This window comes from Meles meles, chromosome 8, assembly GCF_922984935.1.
Source record: "Meles meles chromosome 8, mMelMel3.1 paternal haplotype, whole genome shotgun sequence".
Taxonomy (NCBI): domain Eukaryota; kingdom Metazoa; phylum Chordata; class Mammalia; order Carnivora; family Mustelidae; genus Meles; species Meles meles.
This window is the reverse complement of record NC_060073.1, coordinates 82,024,639-82,044,718: the sequence shown is the minus strand read 5'-3', so window position 1 is coordinate 82,044,718 and position 20,080 is coordinate 82,024,639. Positions and strand designations below refer to the sequence as shown.

General features: G+C 34.4%; 1 protein-coding gene and 1 pseudogene across 1 annotated transcript in view; one reads left to right on the top strand and one right to left on the bottom strand.

Annotated features, from left to right (window-relative positions):
* CNTN5 (contactin 5) overlaps window positions 1-20,080 on the top strand; it is an 867,308-nt gene that overhangs the window by 443,194 nt on the left and 404,034 nt on the right. Inside the window, exon 6 of the mRNA XM_046016150.1 lies at window positions 10,292-10,495. Within this exon, the coding sequence (XP_045872106.1) occupies window positions 10,292-10,495 (204 nt within the window). The remainder of the gene's footprint in view (window positions 1-10,291; window positions 10,496-20,080) is intronic.
* Window positions 1,848-2,585, bottom strand: LOC123948937 (annotated as a pseudogene).

The window sequence follows — 20,080 nt, the reverse complement described above, 5'->3', positions numbered from 1 at the left end:
ATTTTAGGATTGTTCTATCTGTATGAAAAATACTGTTGATATTTTGATGGGGATTGCTTTAAATGTATAGACTTCTTTGGATGCATACACATTTTAACAACATTTGTTCTCCCAATCCATGAATGTGGGATGTTTTCCATTTTTGTGTATCCTTTTCAATTTTTTTAATTAGTGTTTTACAGTTTTCAAAGTACAGGTCTTTCACCTCTTTGGTTACGTTTATTCCTAAGTATCTTATGGCTTTGGTGCAAATATAACTAGGAGTGATTCTTTGATTTCTCTTTCTGCTGCTTCATCATTGCTGTACTGTAATGCAACAGATTTCTGTACATTAAATTTTTATCCTGTGACTTTACTGAATTTGTATGTGTTCTAACAGTTTTTTGGTGGAGTCTTTGGAGTTTTCTACATAAAGTATCATGTCAAATAGTGGAAGTCTGATTTCTTCCTTGCTGTTTTGAGTGTTTTTTATATCTTTTTATTGTCTGACTGTTGTAGCTAGGACTTCCAGTACTATGTTAAATAACAGTGGTGAGAGTAGACATTCCTATCTTTTTCCTGACCACAGAGGAAAAGCTTTCAGTTTTTCTCCATTGAGCATGATATTAGATGTGGGTTTTTCATAAGTGACCTTCATTTTATTGAGAAATGTTCCTTCTAAACCTACTTTGTTGAAGATTTTTATCATGAGTGAATGTTGTACTTTATCAAATGCTTTTTCTGCTTCTATTGAGAGAATCATATGGTTCTTGTCCTTTCTTGATTAATGTGGTGTATCACATTGATGGATTTGTGAATATTGAGCTAAACTTTCAACCCAGGAATAACTCCCACTTGATTGTGGTGAATAATTTTTTTTAATGTATTGTTGGATTTGGTTTTCTCATATTTTCTCATATTGAAGATATTCTTGAGTTCCATTTAAGCAGTTTGTGTGCAGTCACAAGTTTCTTCAGGTGACCCTCATAAATCACTCTCTTACTTTTACTTTTTTTTTAAAGATTTTATTTATTTATTTGACATAGAGAGAGAGATCACAAGTAGGTAGAGAGGCAGGCGGGGGGGGGGGGAGCAGGCTCCCTGCTGAGCAGAAAGCCCGATGCGGGGCTCGATCCCAGGACCTGGGATCATGACCTGAGCCAAAGGCAGAGGCTTAACCCACTGAGCCACTCAGGTGCCCACTTACTTTTACTTTTAACAGTAACTTCCTAAATCATCAGCTTTCACAAAACAACTGGTTTGTATTCTTGGAATTTGGAGTAATTCATCCAGACGTATAGTTTTCCTATTTCTAAAACTAAATTTTTTAACTGTCTTAGGTTGCAAGAAAATTATACGTTTTTTTTCCATTTTTAACTCATTTCACTGTTTATATATTGTCACATTAAAATTGGCAGAACTCCCATGATAGATAGAACAAAAACCTGTCATACAAGAAAAAATAGTGAAGGTTTCATAAAGCTTAAGAGAAGTAACCTGGCAACACAAGGATGGTGCAACAATCTCAGATGACAGTGCCAAGGTGTTTGAGCAGATAGGAAAAAAGGTGCTGTTTCCTAAGAATTTCCAAATATGCTTGGTAAGCAGATTACTTGTAACAGATGTAAATGGAGTAGGGCGCCACATCTGCAGAATAAATTCTGCAAGTTCCTGGGAAGTGTGTACAAATCTCATCCTGATAAATGGTTGCTGAAGATGATTTGCAACGGTAGTCCCATGACCAGGGAAATTTTATCACCAGTGAAATTCTTGGACCAAAAACTAAATGGCTACCTATACCAAACCTACACATTGTGAATTAAAATGGTGCCATGTTAGGGCTTATGATAGAACCAGAGCAGGAAAAATTATTCAAGCAGAATATTTTCATTCTTCTCTTCAGTCAAAAGATTAACAGGCTCCATCACCTTTCCAGCTGCCTTCTATTGCTCCAAGTCCTTCTCTAATTTTCCTGGAAAATCTTTTCTTCTTTATTTTCTTTAACCTATAGAACTCTTCTGGCTCTCTCTCATCCAGCTCTCTGATGATATAAGCAAGGGTATGTTCAATTCCAGGAACAATGGTATATGAAATATCATTTACATATATGTTGGTTATCTTAATAGCTTCATCCAAAGTAACAAAGGAAGTTTGAAGGGAAACTATTTCTACCAGTAATTCCACTACTTTGACATAATTTCTCTTTAATTTAGCCAATTGTTCCTCACCTCTGACTAAACCAGCTAATTTATAATGGTCAGTTCCTTCATGGTAATGTTCAAATACTGGCAAAATAACACCGCTACATTATCTTTCTTAGCTAGAATCTTCACATGGGCTTTATTTACGTTTTGGATAACTGTGGTGTCGACGTCCCCTGTTATGAACTTGGTCTCAGCAAGAGAAAAGGAAGCTTCTCTCATCATTTCACCCATCAGCACTTTAGTCTTTATTATCATCTTTAGGATCTGTTGAAAACAAAGAGTTAAGACATCAGACATTTACTTCAGGAGGTTTCAACCTGTCTGTGCTCCTTTTAATTGAGACTTCATGATGGTCTGTGCCATGCATGAGGGAAAGATTTTAATTTGGTCTTTGCCCTACATTCTGATGGTGATTGTTCCACTCAGTCCCCTGGCCAGGCATTGGTGGCTGTGACAATATCCAGCCACAGGATTTTCCCCTATGGGTCAGCTGTTTGTTGAAATTATAGTGTTTTTATTTCAGCTTTTATAGTTCCTATTAGTCTTATGATTTTGGAAAACATCACTGAGTTTATCACCAGAGTTAACTAACCAACAAACAAGAAATAGATTTACAAGGAAAAAAATAATAATAAAACCCACACTTGTGGAAAATATCTAAGTAAGCCATACGAAACAAAGAAGTCTGAACAAGTTGAGTTTTTAAGAAATAAATCCCCTCTGTATCAAGGAATTAGAATTGTTAAACTTTAAGATGGTAGGTACTGACCAAAGAAAAGTCAGTTTACAAAACTGAAAACTTCTGGGCAAATAAGTAAAACAGAAAAGGGGAAATATGGAAAAGTAATTAAATCAGGGATAACCAACATATTTTCCCCATTCTAATCTTTTACGCCCAAAGGATATGCATGCCTGAATATCTAACACTTGTATCTAACATGAATATTAGGCTCACAATAATGATCACAATTAATTATTTTAATAATATAATTTTAAAAGGCACATTCCTGTTTTAAAATGTGTTCTTGAATTTTTCAAAAAACCCTATTATTCAAATTGGATTTTATCATAACATCTAGTTCAGAGGCAGATTAATTTGAAGAGATTAACTACATGGAAGCTAAGATAAATGTATATATATATAAATAATTATGAAACTCAAAACCACCTGATTTTTGCAGGAAATCCCTTATAAAATTATAAAGAGCATACATTTCAAGTTGTTCTTGTACCATTTATATTGTTAGTATAAATCATACCAACATTTCTATTTTTTCAAAGAAATCAACTAAAAAAAGTCTTGCCAAAAGTTTCATGCTACATGAATTCATACAAATAGAAGTTTGAAGATTTATTACAGTGATTATATATCAGCAGAGATAAATATGTATTTTATGATGAGGATTTTTTTTTTCTGAAACACGTGAGCCATAGGGACAAACCTCCAAAGCAGAAAATAAACTATTTCAGTGTCTTTTGATAAATAGACAATATCCACTATTTCTATATGGTGCATGAAAATGTGACAAATAAATTACCTTCATTAGAGATTTGCATGAAGGATTAATGAGTATTAGTTAAGCCATAAAAGCACAAAGAGCATTTATGAAAAATTATATTGAGCGTAAGAATTTGAGTGGGAGAGAATCTTGTTATAATAGTTTCTCTTACCTGAATATTCTCTACTGCACCTATATGATAAATGTAACTTAAAAGCAACCAAATTTCCACATTTAACATGCAAAATTTAGGCAAATCCCAACTCTACAGGGTTTTGTCCTCTGTGAGTTACTTAGTAGAAGGGGGATAAATCATAAAACTCATATTTGTTTTGGTTAATATTTACCCTGCAATAAGTCTTCAAATTTGCACCATAAAATTTGCATAGCATTAAATTAAAAGAGGTAAAGATATCTTAAAAATTCACCATCAGTAAAAAAATATTGAGTGTTTTGAATACTTACCTTCTGAATTTTCTTTTTCTTTCAATACACAGAACTAAATTAAAATTTAATTATTTTACTTGTAATACAAATGACAAATACCTTTTGGATAGAAGATCATATTTTACTGAATAGCACAGAAAAATGAGAAAACTATTTTTTTTTTAATCAAGGTTTCCATTTTTCTCCCTTTGGAATATTACCTAAGATTAATGCTATCTACTCATCAAGCACTGCCATCTTGTGGAATTCTCTTGATTCTAGAAAATACTGGTTAATATAAAAATTATAAAGTATGGGACTTCTGGGAGGTTAAATATTTGGAAAATTCTATAAATCTCAATATTAGAGGAGATCCATGTTTGTAACCATGCAATAATATTGTTTTTACCCCCAAGGACATCTGCATTTTAGGCACACTCTGCTGCTATTTTACAGCAGGTTTCTGTGCCAGCAAGATACATCATTACCATGTTACATAGTTAAGACTGGTGTGGCTTTCTGACAGTTTAATTAGGTTGTGACTCAGTAAGAATATCTAGAAACCTGCTCTTGTCTGGTAAATGGAATTTAGGTACTGCTCTGTTACTATGAAGCATCAAGGTTTTAATTTGCGAAAGTAGACCCCATATCATATATAGTTCAACCAATAAGTACTTAAAACCCCTATTAACCATGTTTTCTTTTTTTATTCAAATAAAAATTTATGTTTAGTAAGAATTCTTAGCCAAATTTTGACTTCTGTATCTTAGTTTGCTCATCATAAAACTGAGTTACCTATCCTTGTAAGGATTACATAAATTAATATACATAGAGCACACTTTCTGGTACATACTAAATGTTATACAAGTTTACTGGACGCTACTGATGCCCCACCCAGATCTCCTTTACCTGGTTAATATGCCTATCCAGCAGCTGCCCCTTCTCCAGAGAATTTCCCTTATCCAGGAAATTGTCTCCCTGCCCTTATGGAACCTCACCTACCTCAGTTAGCAGCCAATATCCAAAAGGCTGAATCTTTTTACCTTCCACTGCGGTACTCACCAATTCTGCAGTTAAATTTGTGTTCCAGAGTCACAGGTAGGATTAGTCTTAAACTAATCTCTGGCAGGAACCACATCCTTGCTTAGCTGATTTTTTCCCCCTTACTGTTTCCTGCCTTTCTTAATTCCTTCTCCTGGGAACAACTTAACAATAAATTACATTCAAGTAATCTCCTTCTCAGATTCCGTTTCTACAAAACTGATCTTCACTGTTATTATTATTACTCGGGATTCTAATATTTTGATTTAATGAAAATGATTTTAAATTACCTTGCTTATGCCTAATGGATGACTCACACTGTCCTCCAGTAATTCTCCATGCATGTCTTTTCTTTAAGGTAAACTCCTGATAAGCACATTGAGATCTTCCCTAGCAAAATTCTAGAGTACATATATTCTGTTGTTGATTAAGAGCTGGGATCTCTGGGCTTTGACAGTGAATTGTGAAAAATCTAGAGTGAATGTTTTTAATGCAAAGTTCCAGGCCTAGGTTGAACTTGTGCCACTGATGAGCATACTGGTAAATAAATGCTGGTCCCTTACCTGATGGAGTTTGCAATTCAATAAAAATAATTTTAAAAGCCCTTAGCAGAGCAAGAAATTTAGGTTGCCTTTTGAAAAGAGTTAGCAATGACCTTTATATCTAGACACAGGGCTCTTGGGATTTAAAAACAAAAAGTCCGCAGAGAAAGTAAAAATAGCTTACTGTCACCCACGTGGTGTAATCGCTTGAACTCACTCAACTCATTGAACTCATGAGTTGGAATTCACTTACTCAGATTCATTTGAGTTACAGATCATGAGAAAATGACAATTTACTACTATTTCTATTACAAATAGTCTTCTCTTTATCTTTTATTTTGCTAAAGGTATTTTGAGTTATATGCATATAAAATTTTATTTTGTCTTGGTGACATATTATAATGTTGAAGCAGAACTCTGCTGCTTCTGACTCTAAATAATAAACTAATGAAAATACATGTCTCATAAATTTTTTTGAAAAAAGGGGAATTACTACTTTGTTTTGTTCAACAAAGATAACTGGAATGTAGAGTAATAATACAACCTACCTTTGTATTAAAGCAATTTCATTTTTTTAAACATGACAAATATTCTCTCATATTCTTGACATCGTTAAAAATGTCTTGATTCCCTAAGCACTAACCAAGTGTCAGGTAGCTTTATTCTATTGTTATTCTCGGGATCTTTGCCTCTAGCTATGTTTTATAGGTGAAACTCTTGACACTCGTAGAAATTAAATCCAAATGTACAAGGTTTAAGGTGAATCTGCACTGTATCACACCCTGCATTACACCAGGTAATTTATCCTGACCTAACAGCTATTTTTACTGAATAGTTACATTGAACACTCTCATTTAAGTGGCTTACCATAATCCTCAGCACAAAATATAATGTAAAGCTTACTATCCCATTTTATGGATATTGAAACAGATTCAGAAAAATCAGAATGTAATAATTTAAGTGGTATGATATAATGATAAAATATAGGTTTAGAGTGAGTTGGACAAATTTGAATTTTTCCTCTGATATGTAATTAGCCTTAATTTTCAACCATTTCTTTACCTGTTGAAACCCAGACTTTTGATAATGAAGATGATTATAACAATCACTATAACTCACTACATCTAGTTCTGTAGTACTAACCTTACAAGAAATATCTCATTTAACCTGCAATTTCCTCCATTTTATAGATGAGAAGAGTAAAACTTTAATAAAGTTGAATAACTTGCCCAAAGATGCATAGTCGGTAGATCACACAGGCATCTCTCAAATTCTGATCTTTGTGATTGTGAAGTCCATGGTCTAATTCACATGATTCTGCCTTCTAACAGAAGTGGGGTGACAGGGTTGGTGGGGTTGGAAAACAATGTAAAGTGTGTCATTCGTAGTAAAATCTTAAGTCAGTTCCTTTCCCAGTCCCTGGGAATAGCCTAAGGAGTGTCTTGTATATAATAATTTATTGCTATTTAATTGTTGGCACTTCCAATTACCTTGATCTCGGTCCTCATCCTAAATCTATCAGCCAATATAATTTTTATATATGATCCATTTATAACTTGAACTGCTGAGTCAGCTTCCTCAACAAAATGTCAGTGATCATGTCCAAGCACAGGAAAAATGACTGACAATCGTGGAGGCTCTAACTTGAGAGAGAAGTTGGGCCACCTCAAAAAAAAAAAAAAAAAAAATTAGTGTCCCTTAAATTTTGCCTAATTTACCTGGTAGAATAAATCATAAAAAAAAACTTCATAGTAACTTTGTAATCATGATGTTTTGTCTTCTGTTTTCAGACAATACATTCCAGACTGTTAAACTGCCTACATTATTTCTCAGTGTCTGTATTTAGCCTCATTTCAAATGCTATCTTTGACTCATATTCTCAAGGCCAAATAATTCTTTACTTTTTACTGAGACTTGGGTGCTATAGACCTACACACAATTCCTCTAATCCTCAACTGCAGTCTGATTTTGATCCCCATTCATTTATTAAAGTTGCCATTCAGTGATATCCCAATGCCAATCTTAAGTAACATTTCCCTTTATTTTATTGGGCTTTTTTCCTTGTTTGACATTATTTAATCTTATGGAAATGATTAAACCATTGGCAGCTATACCACTGCATTTTCTTTATTCCCTTGTAATCTTTCTAGCAGTCTCTCTTTTTTTTTTTTTAAAGATTTTATTTATTTGACACAGAGAGATCACAAGTAGGCAGAGAGATCACAAGTAGGCAGAGAGGCAGGCAGAGAGAGTGAGAGGGAAGCAGGCTCCCTGCCAAGCAGAGAGCCCGATGCGGGACTCGATCCCAGGACCCTGAGATTATGACCTGAGCCGAAGGCAGCGGCTTAAACCACTGAGCCACCCAGGCGCCCTCTAGCAGTCTCTTATCTCTTACCCTGTTTAATACTTTCTTACCTTTATTTAGATGTTTGTGCTTCCTGGAGTATCTCCTCACTATATCTATCCCTCTTGATTTGTCTCACCTACTTAATTGGATTCAATTATACCAATATATTGACAATTCTCAAATTTAACCTTCACCTCAGATTTCCTTTCCTGGACTTCAAACACATATTTGCCAGTTGCTAGAACTACTTACCCAGATTTGCTTTGCAGACTTCCAACTTAAAAATGTGCTGAAAATGAAACAATAATCTTTCTCCTTAAACTAGTTTGACTTGGTGTATTTCCATTGAACCTCTTGGACCATCCTCTTTCCAGTCACTCAAAGAAGATATGGGTATTCCTGGACTAGCGCTATTTGTCTCTTTCTTTGCCTTACCTCTGATATATTTCTTGGACCAACATCTTTCTTCCCATTTTTATGATCATGGTTCTGATTCAGATTTCTTCAGCCTTCACTTTTAGTATGCAATATCATCTTATTGTTCTCTCCTGCAATTAAATCCAACCTTTGCAGAATCACCAGAATAACCTATTAATGTATGTATCTATATTAACCCTTTCTTGAAAAACATCCAGTGGTACCATATTACTATAAGATTGACCACAAGCTTCTTAATATAAGATACACACACCATGTTAATCTTTATTTAATAATTTGGATTTACCTCTAATCTCTCCAACCTCTCCTCTTACCGCTCCTTTTCTTGAAATTGTCAGTCCAATAACACAAAACTGTTCGTGGTTGTCCATTCATACCATCCAATCCTTGTGTGAATGAACCTTCTCTTGGCCTCTTTATTCAAATATACGCTTGCCTTACAATTTCTCTAACTGGATACCAGATATTACATCAAATTTTATTTGCCAAAATTTGGGGCGCCTGGGTGGCTCAATGGGTTAAGCCTCTGCCTTCAGCTCAGGTCATGATCTCAGGGTTCTGGGATCGAACCCCACATCTGGCTCTCTGCTCAGCAGGGAGCCTGCTTCCTTTCCTCTCTCTCTGCCTGCCTCTCTGCCTACTTGTGATCTCTCTCTCTGTCAAATAAATAAATAAAAATCTTTAAAAAAATTAAAAAATAATTTTTTTTGCCAAAATTAAAATCCTAGTTTTACTCCACCCATATCTCCAAAGAACTGCTCTTCCTGTAGTCTGTCTGTTTTAGTAAAAGCAAATACATTCTTCTGGTTGCTCAGTGAATCAGGCCCCAAACCTAAATCCTTGAGTACTCTTTTTCTCACATTTCGTAATGAATACCTCAGCAATTCCTGTCAACTCCCCAATCACATTTTTACCAGAAACAATACTGTCACTACAATCACCACTCTAATACGAATCATTTCTTTCATGGCTATTTTGAAAATAATCTCTTAGACTCTTAGACTAGTGGGCATTATTCCTCCTGCTTCTCCTCTGCATGCCTGCTTTTTCCTCACATTGTGTTTTCTCTACCCACTAGTCAGAGAGAACTTTTGAAACATAAATTCACATGTTCTTCTCACCTCTATCACTCTCTCTTCTCTCTTAACATGCTTTAGTTTTCTTCATAGCACTTATCACCACTTGTTTTCCTGGTTTCTTCCCACTAAAATGAAACTCCATGAGAACAGACTTTCTTTTTCCCACACTTAGAAAAATGCCCGATCTATTGTGACTCTTAACCAATATTTTTGCATAAATGAGTAAATGAATGTAGCTTAGGTGTCTCTTATTTCAGGTAGTTTTCACTGCTTAGCATGATTGCTTAAGTACCTCTCTCCCATGCCTTCTTTACAATAGAGTACATATCTCCATTTCTTTATTCCATATTGAGTGATAGGCTTGGACAAATCTCTCATTAGGTTGATCTTTGAGAATGAGAAACTATCTCTCTCATCTTTTTGATTTCAATGGTATCATAGTGCCAATCATCCAACACACATTTAACACACTTTGGAATTGAATGGATGGATGGATGGATGGATGGATGGATGGATGACAGATAAATGTTAAACAGCCTTTAGAAACATTTAAAATCTTCTTAGAATCATTAAGAACAATAGTCCTTTGAACATAAAATACTAAATTATATGGGTATCTGGATCAAATATATATGTCCTTGCAATACATCTAACACAGTAAATAATTTGCTGTTTGAGATTTAACTGTTAGTAAAATAATCTGTATATTTCAACAATGAATTTTGTGTATTTTCAGAGATCATCTATAGCTGGGTATTTAATGAGTTCCCTTCCTTTGTGGTGGAGGACAGCCGGCGGTTCATTTCCCAGGAGACAGGCAACCTTTATATTTCTAAAGTCCAATCATCAGATGTTGGCAGCTATATTTGTCTGGTGAAAAACACAGTGACTAATGCTCGAGTACTTAGTCCTCCAACGCCACTCACTCTACGTAATGATGGTAAGTTGCATGGCCTGGATTAAAATGGTCAGCCACCTCAACTGTGAAAAATAAAGATGTATTTCTAAACATGTAACCCTAATACAAATTTTTTAATTGTCATATTTAAGCATTCTTTGCTTTTAGTCTGAGATTATGTATACCTTAGAATAAAAATTTTGACATAGGAAAGTGATGATTTTGGGTTGAGAACTATTAACCATAATACTATCCTAATCCCAAAGAAAGAGGGAGCCTTTGAAAAGATGAATTGTAATAAAGACTTCCATTTTTTCTTTGTTCTTTAGTGCCTCTATATAACATATGTGTATGAATTGCAAGCGTTTTATAGGTTCTCTTTTCATTACTTTTTTATGTTAGCTACCTTCAAACTGAATGTTCAGCTTTTAATACTTCATGGTATAGTTATAATTGTTATTATTACTTTTCCAATAATAGAAGCAGTTGGAAATTTAAATTTTAAGTGCAATTCAGGCAGAAATTATGATTCTATAATTATAGGTATTGCCATCTATCTAAAGTATCTTCAAATTTAAACACCTCATTTGTAGTTATAGACATTTACAGTTAAGCATTGCATTAAAGAAGTCAAGTGATGTATTAACAGTTGATATATGATATGTAGCTTGCTCTGTCATGCAATGAAAAATCCATGAAGGCATTATTAAGAAGTGAGCTTGAGAATCCTGATTGATTGTCAAGCTTAAAAAATAATCTATTTCAACATTACTCTTTTATATGCTTAGTTTTAGAATGTATGCTGTTGCACTGTGCACTGAGTTTCATCACAAGATTTTTGCTTACTACACAGTTTCTCATTTTATATATTTGACACATATCTACATGTACACATATATAATATATATCCAATCTGGTAAAGAGTACACATACAATATCCAGTTTAGAGATAAAGAAGACAATATTAGAGACATGAAAGGACCTGCCAAAAGTCACATAGCTAGGTAACACCATGGAGGAATAGCTGGGAAAGAAGAATGGACATTGGGAAACCAATTCAAACTATTGAAAATCGCCAGCTGAGAGATGATGAGGGACAGAATGAAAACAGTGGTAATTACATTGGACAGCAGGAAATATGCAGGATATTGAAGAGATAGAATTACTAAAATTTAATAATTAATTAAATATCAGACTCTAGGAGGAAGTTTTGACACAGTTCATGAACTGTGTGAGGATTCTCTTCAAAAGAAGAGATAACACAGATAAAGGAAGAGATTGAGGATTTGGTAAATGTGAGGAATTCAGTTTTTAATATAATGAGATGTAGTTTTTTTGGAAAATCCATGTGAAATATGTAGTAAGTATTTAGGTACATATGTTTAATATATATATAGAAGAGTGCTAGGTTAAAGAAAGATATTTAAAATTTATCATTGTGTATTCCCTCACTGTAGTTAAAACTATGACTGTGAATATATGGTGTCAACATCAAGATTATATGAAAATGTCCATAGGGTGAAAATAAAAATGGAACTAGATATGATTTTTAAAATTTACCTAGTTAAAAGCTTAGAATTAAGATGATTTTCTACAGACCACTGTCATAATGTTTCTGAGCATCTTCTCAGTAATTCCTTAAGAATTTAAAACATCTTGGGTGCCTGGGTGGCTCAGTGGGTTGAGCCGCTGCCTTCGGCTCAGGTCATGATCTCAGGGTCCTGGGATCAAGTCCTGCATCAGGCTCTCTCCTCGGCAGAGAGCCTGCTTCCCTCTCTCTCTCTCTCTCTCTCTCTCTCTGCCTCCCTCTCTGCCAACTTGTGATCTCTCTCTTCCAAATAAATAAATAAAATCTTTAAAAAAAAAAGAATTTAAAACATCTTTACCTAAAATTGTAAAAATTTGCTGACTAGTAAATAAATATTTCCATTAACACTATCCATTTGTGTAAGAATGTACACTTGGATAGTGGCTAAGGTTGACAAGGGCTGTCTTATTTTCACAAAATTGGTCTAAACATTACACTGACCATCATGAAAGAAAGTAGCACATGTATAAATCAGAATCCAAAAACAGATACTGGTTTCACTAGTACTTTAAAAGTTCAGTACCCAGGCCCAGATGTATTGCTTAACTTTATCTTTTGTCTTCCATGGTCCAACATTTCAAGAATAATATAAAATAATTTTTATTGTTATTTAAACTCCCTTGCCCCTTGTCTTCTATTGCTATTGTTTGGCAAAAACTTCGAGTGAATTCAACTATGCCCTTAATCTGTGACTGCCTTGAGAATCTGAGGGCTGTGACAGAATTACACCCACCATTGATTCATGATTGCCAAATTCAAATGGACCTTCAGGAGTGTCTCTCAATCTTATTAAGTTTCTGTGGATGGCTAACTTCCTAAAGAAGCATCTCTGCTTTCCTTAAACTGGACTGTCCCATCACCAGCATGTCACAAAAACTGTATGTTATAAATTCATCTTCCTACTAACAAAATTGAATCTAACTACGTCTCCATTCATACTGTTTCTTCTCTCAAACTATTTCAGTAGAATTATTATACTGTCCCTCTGCCTAATAGCACCAATCCTTCCATTCTTAACTCTTTCCTTTGGCCTTTACAGTACATTACACTGTTTCGTATACAACTAGTACTATGTCTATTAAACTAATATTTTTTATACTAACTGAATTTACTGATGCAGTTGACATTGGTGACTATTTTATTTGATGAATATTTGTATTTTAAAAAATCATTTGAGTAGTACTACATGAAAGACTTAATAAAGCCAATAAAAAGTAAAATGAACTGTTATATTAAGGCTAGTATTTAAATTGAAAAGAAACAGTTGAGGGGCGCCTGGGTGGCTCAGTTGGTTAAGCAACTGCCTTCAGCTAGGGTTGTGATCCTGGAGTCCTGGGATCGAGTCCAGCATTGGGCTCCCTGCTCCATGGAGAGTCTGCTCCCTCTGACCTTCTCCCCTCTCACACTCTCTCTCACTGTCTCTCTCTCAAATAAATAAATAAAATTAAAAAAAAAAAGAAACAGTTGGGAAAAATTTTCTGAATTGCAATTATATCATTCAGTGACAGTTTAATTTAAAATTTTATAAGAAGAGTTTGAAAATTCACATGTCTTCTTTCTGTGAATGATCTAGGTTATTGTTTCCTTTCTCGAATATATATATATATAAATATAAATTAAAGGAGGATAGAACGATATCTATCCTCCTTTAATTTATATTTATAAAATAGTTTTCTGTTGCTTACTTTTTAACTTTGGTAATGTACTTTAATCTTTACTGTTCTCTTAACTCTTGAAAAATAATTCTTGACTTCCTATTACATGACATAAAGATATTTTTATCTCTACTTTTTCCTTCACACTTTCTACACTACATGTATGTCCTTTTGTCTGCTTCTTTTACTGTTTCACTTTTACAAGTGTTCTAAACTTTCCCATGAATAACTGTAAAAGCTGATAATGAAATTTACAAATTATTACTATAGTTATTTACAAATGATTATTATGTAATTATAACTCAATATCATATTGTTACAGGTTTCTAACCTATTCTAAGATGTGTATGCTGTACTAGATGTGTTTTTAATAAGTGAAACTTTGAATATAACAAGGAAAATTAGGCTAGGCTTTGATACACATTCAAAGTGTATCAAAGATTTTGATCTTTGAATATGGGTTTTCTTTTTTTCAAAGATTTTATTTATTTATTTGAAACAGAGAGAGAGCACAAGCAGGGGGAGCGGCAGGCAGAGGGAGTGTGAGAGCAGAGAGCAGAGAGTCAGATGGATGTGGGAGCTCAATCCCAGGATCCTGGAATCATGACCTGAGCCAGAGGCAGATGCTTAACTGACACCTAAGCACCTTCGTTTCTCTTTTTTTAAATATTGAATGTCGATTTTTCTTAAAATTCCAGATACAATTAATAGTTTTAATAATATTGTTGAAATATAAACATGAGTCATCACAAAACAAATGGTAAATGAAACCATTAGTATGGTTAAGAAAGTCCATGAGAAAAGTATGATATAAAGAGACATGAACTGAAGACCAAATCTGGCAAAATCCAAATTGCTTTGGAAGAGTAAAGAATAAAAATCCTACAAAAGATAATGAGAAGTCAGAGAAGTAATAGGAAAAACAGAAGTGTAGTATCAAGAAAGCCAGTAGAAATGAGTATTTGAACAAGATGTGAGCATACAGCTCAGAATGGTGACTTGATACATGTATTTGTTGCCTGTTCCCTTTCTGAGACCTTACAAGAAATCTGTATCTTTAATGAGAATGCTGGAGAGAAAGTATTTCTTTAATAAATGAGACATTTTGATACATTTCTGGGAAAAGAAGGAAGGATGTAAATTAAAAGATTAAATAGATGGAGAAGACTGAAACTTAAAGTTTAAAAGATCTAAAGAAGGAACCAAGGACCATGTGCCTAGTGGAAGCCTAGGAAAAGCTTTGAAATCAAAGTTAGTTGTGGAGGGGGGCATAAGAGTGAACAAAGAGGGATTAAAATATGTATGAAGAACAACTGTTTCAATGCAGTATTGGAATCCCCGTCCTTCCCTATACCTACATGCAAAAAGAGCAAAGGACAGATCTCTTAATAATATAAGTGAATTTTCATGGAAGGTTGAAGTAGTTATTATGATAATGATGTACAGTATAAAACCTTTTTATTCTGGCATTTGAGTGTCTGCAGCCTGAAAACCAGTTCCATGCCCTCACATCAAAGCAGAGTTGTCAACACACTTCAACTAGATATCCCCCACCCCTACTTCAGAAGGGAACTAATTGTATAGTTAACTCTCACCAACTTTCAAGCTTCTCAAACTTTACATTTATATGCAATCTAAGAGTTTTTATTAAAAAAATTACTGAGCTTTCTGAATAGTTATAGAATTCATACCAGAATAATGTGTAAAAAATAGGAAACTTTTAATATTACTCCAAGAGAGGCACAGATTAGACTGAAATAATTTTTAATTCAAAACTTTCATATCACATTCGATCTCTCCTCAAGAAGAAAGTAATGAAAAGTATATTCATAAGAAGGACCTATTCCTGAATGTTTTCCTAAGTAGGTGGCATATATTAAACACTTAGTCTGAAAATAAAAATAGAATACAATTGTGAATGAATCCATTTATTGTAGCACGGTCAGCTGCAATTCCTGCTGGGTTTTACAAACCTCTCTATGCAGAGACAGGCATTGTAATGGATATTTCTGCAGACTTGGCAAACACCTCTGCAGGGGTTTGAATATAAAAATTACATTTAATCTGCTGTGACTATACAGTTAGTTATGAAAATCATTTCAAGAACATTGCATTTTTACACTTCTCTGGAAAAAGAAAAAGTAGAACTTTCTAAAAATAATAGAAGCTATATACATAGGCACAGTATTTCCTTTCAAGTACAACTATAATTTTACTTTATAAAATGTATTATTGTTGAATGTATGGTCTTAGCTAGGTTTTTCCTAAAGCTTCCTAAAGCTTGAAACAAAAATTGCTTTTAGGTAGTTAATTGGAAGTTATCCCACAGAGGAGTGAGGGATGGCTTGGACATGAAGCATGAAATAATGTAAAGGGAAGTTGCATTATGGAGATGACCACTTCTATAGGCCACTGGAGCTTGATCCCACAGGACCAGAGCCTTATGAAATGCACTCAGAGCAGTTTTCTTGGTGAACACATCATTGACCTTCCAATCTCCCAGTCCCTGAGAGTGGCACCAAAAGCAGTTAACTCTGCACTTGCACTGCTGTCCTCAAGCTGCAACTGTGTGAAACTTGTTGCTCCTGCACAGACTGGTTAGAGGAGTAGTTGAGTGAGTAAAAATTCTGGCCAAGATTATTTGAACTGACATGTAATAGGGGTCTAAAACATAGATGGTGAAGCTTTAGATCTGAAGTGCATGAATGACATGATCAGTTTCCCTCTGCTGACCCTGTGTGAAGTCATCCTCACATTCACAAATGTATATCTCATACCAACTATGTGTTAGATAATTTGTGAGGTACTAAGGATTTAATGGAGGACAAAAAAAATACAGTAATAATTCTCTTATAGTTACGAGGGAGGATATTACCTAAATACTGAGTGTATCTTGCATCCTAAGATCTGCTTGTTTTCACTGAGTGCCCCCATGAGGCCAGTGTCATATTATCATTTCATTAAAACCAAAACCAAGCTTTTATGAGTAATACCAATTTTTACTAATAGTTTGGAGGATAATTAATGAAGTTCTAGCTTCCATATAACACAGTAAAATTTATTGAACACTCCCCTATAAACCACATCTTTCTTTTGCTAAATTTTTATTCCTCCAGCTGCCACATCTCTCCCTCAAAACATTTCTACCTCTCCCAAAGCACTGTTGCTTTGGTTTTAGCTAGGGTCTAGCTAACTCTCTCTTAATTATGACTATTTCATACTTTTATTTTTCCTCTCATCTGTGTCTGCAGGCCAATTTTGAAGATTTTGTTAGCTAACTTTATTTTTGTGTAATCAACATTTATGTTTAATTACTACACATGTAAGGCATTGTTCTAAACACTTTATAAGTGTTAAAGGATAGAAAATATATAAAAGCAAATGTTAACTAAATGTTTTTACTGATATCATACAAGATATTAAACACATTTCTAGCGATAAAGAAAATAACCACATTCTGATAACAAGTTTAAATCTTTGAGAAGATATAGCAAAGCATCTTCTTACTATCCATTATGTACAGGACCAGGCTACTCATTTCTCTTCCAATACAGATGGGATCTTTTCTTATAAGATATTCTTCCTTCCTGGCGGGGGTGGGAGGTTGGGGGAACCAGGTGGTGGGTAATAGGGAGGGCACGTATTGCATGGAGCACTGGGTGTTGTGCAAAACAATGAATACTGTTACGCTGAAAAAAATAAATTAATTAATTAAAAAAAAAAAAAGATATTCTTCCTTCCTAAGGTAGAATTCTCTCAGCCACCTTCTCTAGGGCTATAATGGCTCCACAATGGTAGAGAGAGTATAATAGAAAGAAAGAAAGAAAGAAAGAAAGAAAGAAAGAAAGAAAGAAAGAAAAGAAAGAGGAAGGATGGAAGGAAGGAAGGAAGGAAGGAAAAGAAAAAAGAAGAAAGAAAAGAGAAAGAAGAAAGAAAGAAAGAACCAACTAATGAAAGAAAGAAAGGGAGGGAGGGAGGGAAGAAGAAATGGATGGAGGAAGGGAAGGAGGAGGGAGGGAAGGAGGGAGGGAGGGAGGAGGGAAGAAGGAAAGAAGAGTGAAAGAAAGAACAAATGAATTGATCCATGACCCTTTTCCCATCTTTGGAGTTGGAGAATGCAGTAGGGGGAAGAATAATTGAAGAAATAACTTGAGAAAGTGAGTAGGAATGGATTCAGAGTGCTTACAGAAAGATTGGCCTTTGTTAGAAAATTAATCACTTGTCACAGTGAGAAGAAAAGTAAAAAGATTGTAGATGCAGATAACCTACTATTTGGTGGTGGGAAATCTGATGACTTTTTAATTGAAGTATAATTAATATACAGTGTTATATATTTTATAGTTTCAGGGTATAATATAATATATTGTATATTATATATGCATATATGTATATTATTATATGTGTATATATACTATATATGTATATATATGTATAATATAATGATTCAAAAATTCTGTACATTTCTCAGTATTTATCAAAACAAGTGTACTCAATCTTTATCTATTTCACCCATTCCTACCTACATTTTTTTTTTTTTAATGAGCTACAGGCAAAGTCATCAAGTGAGAATTTATGTGTGGGCAATAGGTTTATTTTTAAGACAAGAATTTTGTCAATAAGGAAATTATACGCAGCTCCATTAATTTACTACTGAATAAATAAGATCCTATGAGCAATGGAAGGATAAAAAAATGGCATGCCCTTGAAGATTGTGGTAGGCTAATTCTAATTCCTAGAAACTTTAAATGTTACTTTTATGGTAAAGGGACTTTGTAGATGTGACTAAATTAAGGAGCTTGATACAGAGATATTACCCTTGATTAGCCTGGATCTCTCTAGATGATTAGTGTCAGCCCTAAATGTAGTTGCCAATGTTCTCATAAGAGGGAGACAAAAGCAGATTTGAGCACAGAATTGTTAAGGACAATGTGATGATGGAAGCAGAGAATAGAGAGATGTGCTTTGAAGATGGAGCTATAAAAGAAATATAGCTCTAGAAGCTAGAAAAGGCAAGGAAATGGGTTTTCTCTAGAGCCTTTATAGGGAAGGTAGTCCGGCCTTCAAGGGAGACCACCTTAATTTAGGCCAAATGAAATTTTTTTTTTTTTTGTTTTTGTTTTTTTTTTCCCTTTTTATTTATTTTTTCAGCGTAACAGTATTCATTCTTTTTGCACAACACCCAGTGCTCCATGCAAAACGTGCCCTCCCCATCACCCACCACCTGTTCCCCCAACCTCCCACCCCTGACCCTTCAAAACCCTCAGGTTGTTTTTCAGAGTCCATAGTCTCTTATGGTTCGCCTCCCCTCCCCAATGTCCATAGCCCGCTCCCCCTCTATGACAGATGCTGGAGAGGATGTGGAGAAAGGGGAACCCTCCTCCACTGTTGGTGGGAATGCAAGCTGGTCCAACCACTCTGGAAAACAGCATGGAGGTTCCTCAAAATGTTGAAAATAGAACTACCTTATGACCCAGCAATTGCACTACTGGGTATTTACCCTAAAGATACAAACATAGTGATCCGAAGGGGCACGTGTACCCGAATGTTTATAGCAGCAATGTCTACAATAGCCAGACTATGGAAAGAACCTAGATGTCCATCAACAGATGAATGGATCAAGAAGATGTGGTATATAGGCCAAATGAAATTTTAATCTTCAGATTTTAAACTTCTGACCTCCAGAATTTAATAGACTGTGTTAACTTTAAACTACCAAGTATTTTGTTAAGACAATCATGGAAAACTAATACAAAGAGCAAACAGAAATCTAGAGAAAAGTATTTTTACTTGTCCTGTGGAATATTTGTGGTTCCTGAAACAGTATGTGAGAGCTGTCTTATTCCTGTTTGCAAGAGTTGATGGTGTACCTCTCTTCACTTCTTGGTAGCTTGATATTTTTGTTCAGAATTTTCGGCTTAAGGATAGTTCCTAGGGAACTTGGAAAGCTTGTGAGAAGAGCACTCCTACTCCGGTATAGTTATCTATGTGAAGGAAACTGAATAATATTAAGGCCTTTATGTCAAATTCTGTAGGAATATAGAAACTTATTTGGCTTTTATTAATTTTTTATTTATTTTGCTGTATGTCCCTCTGGACAGTTATCATCTTGATAATCTTGATGAAATAAGACTATCAAGAAAATAAAAACATCAAGAAATCATTGGATAATTTCTATAAAATGAATATTTGGTTTGCTCAATCAGTCTCAGCTTGCTCAGACAATCTTGACAATCAGTCATTGCATACAATTCTATTTCTCCTCAAACAGACTTATAAAAACAATTTGATCTTTTATCTACAGAAATGAGAATTTTTATCAAGAAAAACAATGTTCATCACTTAATTAACCCTCTTAATATGTCTTAGAAACTTTGAAGAAATATT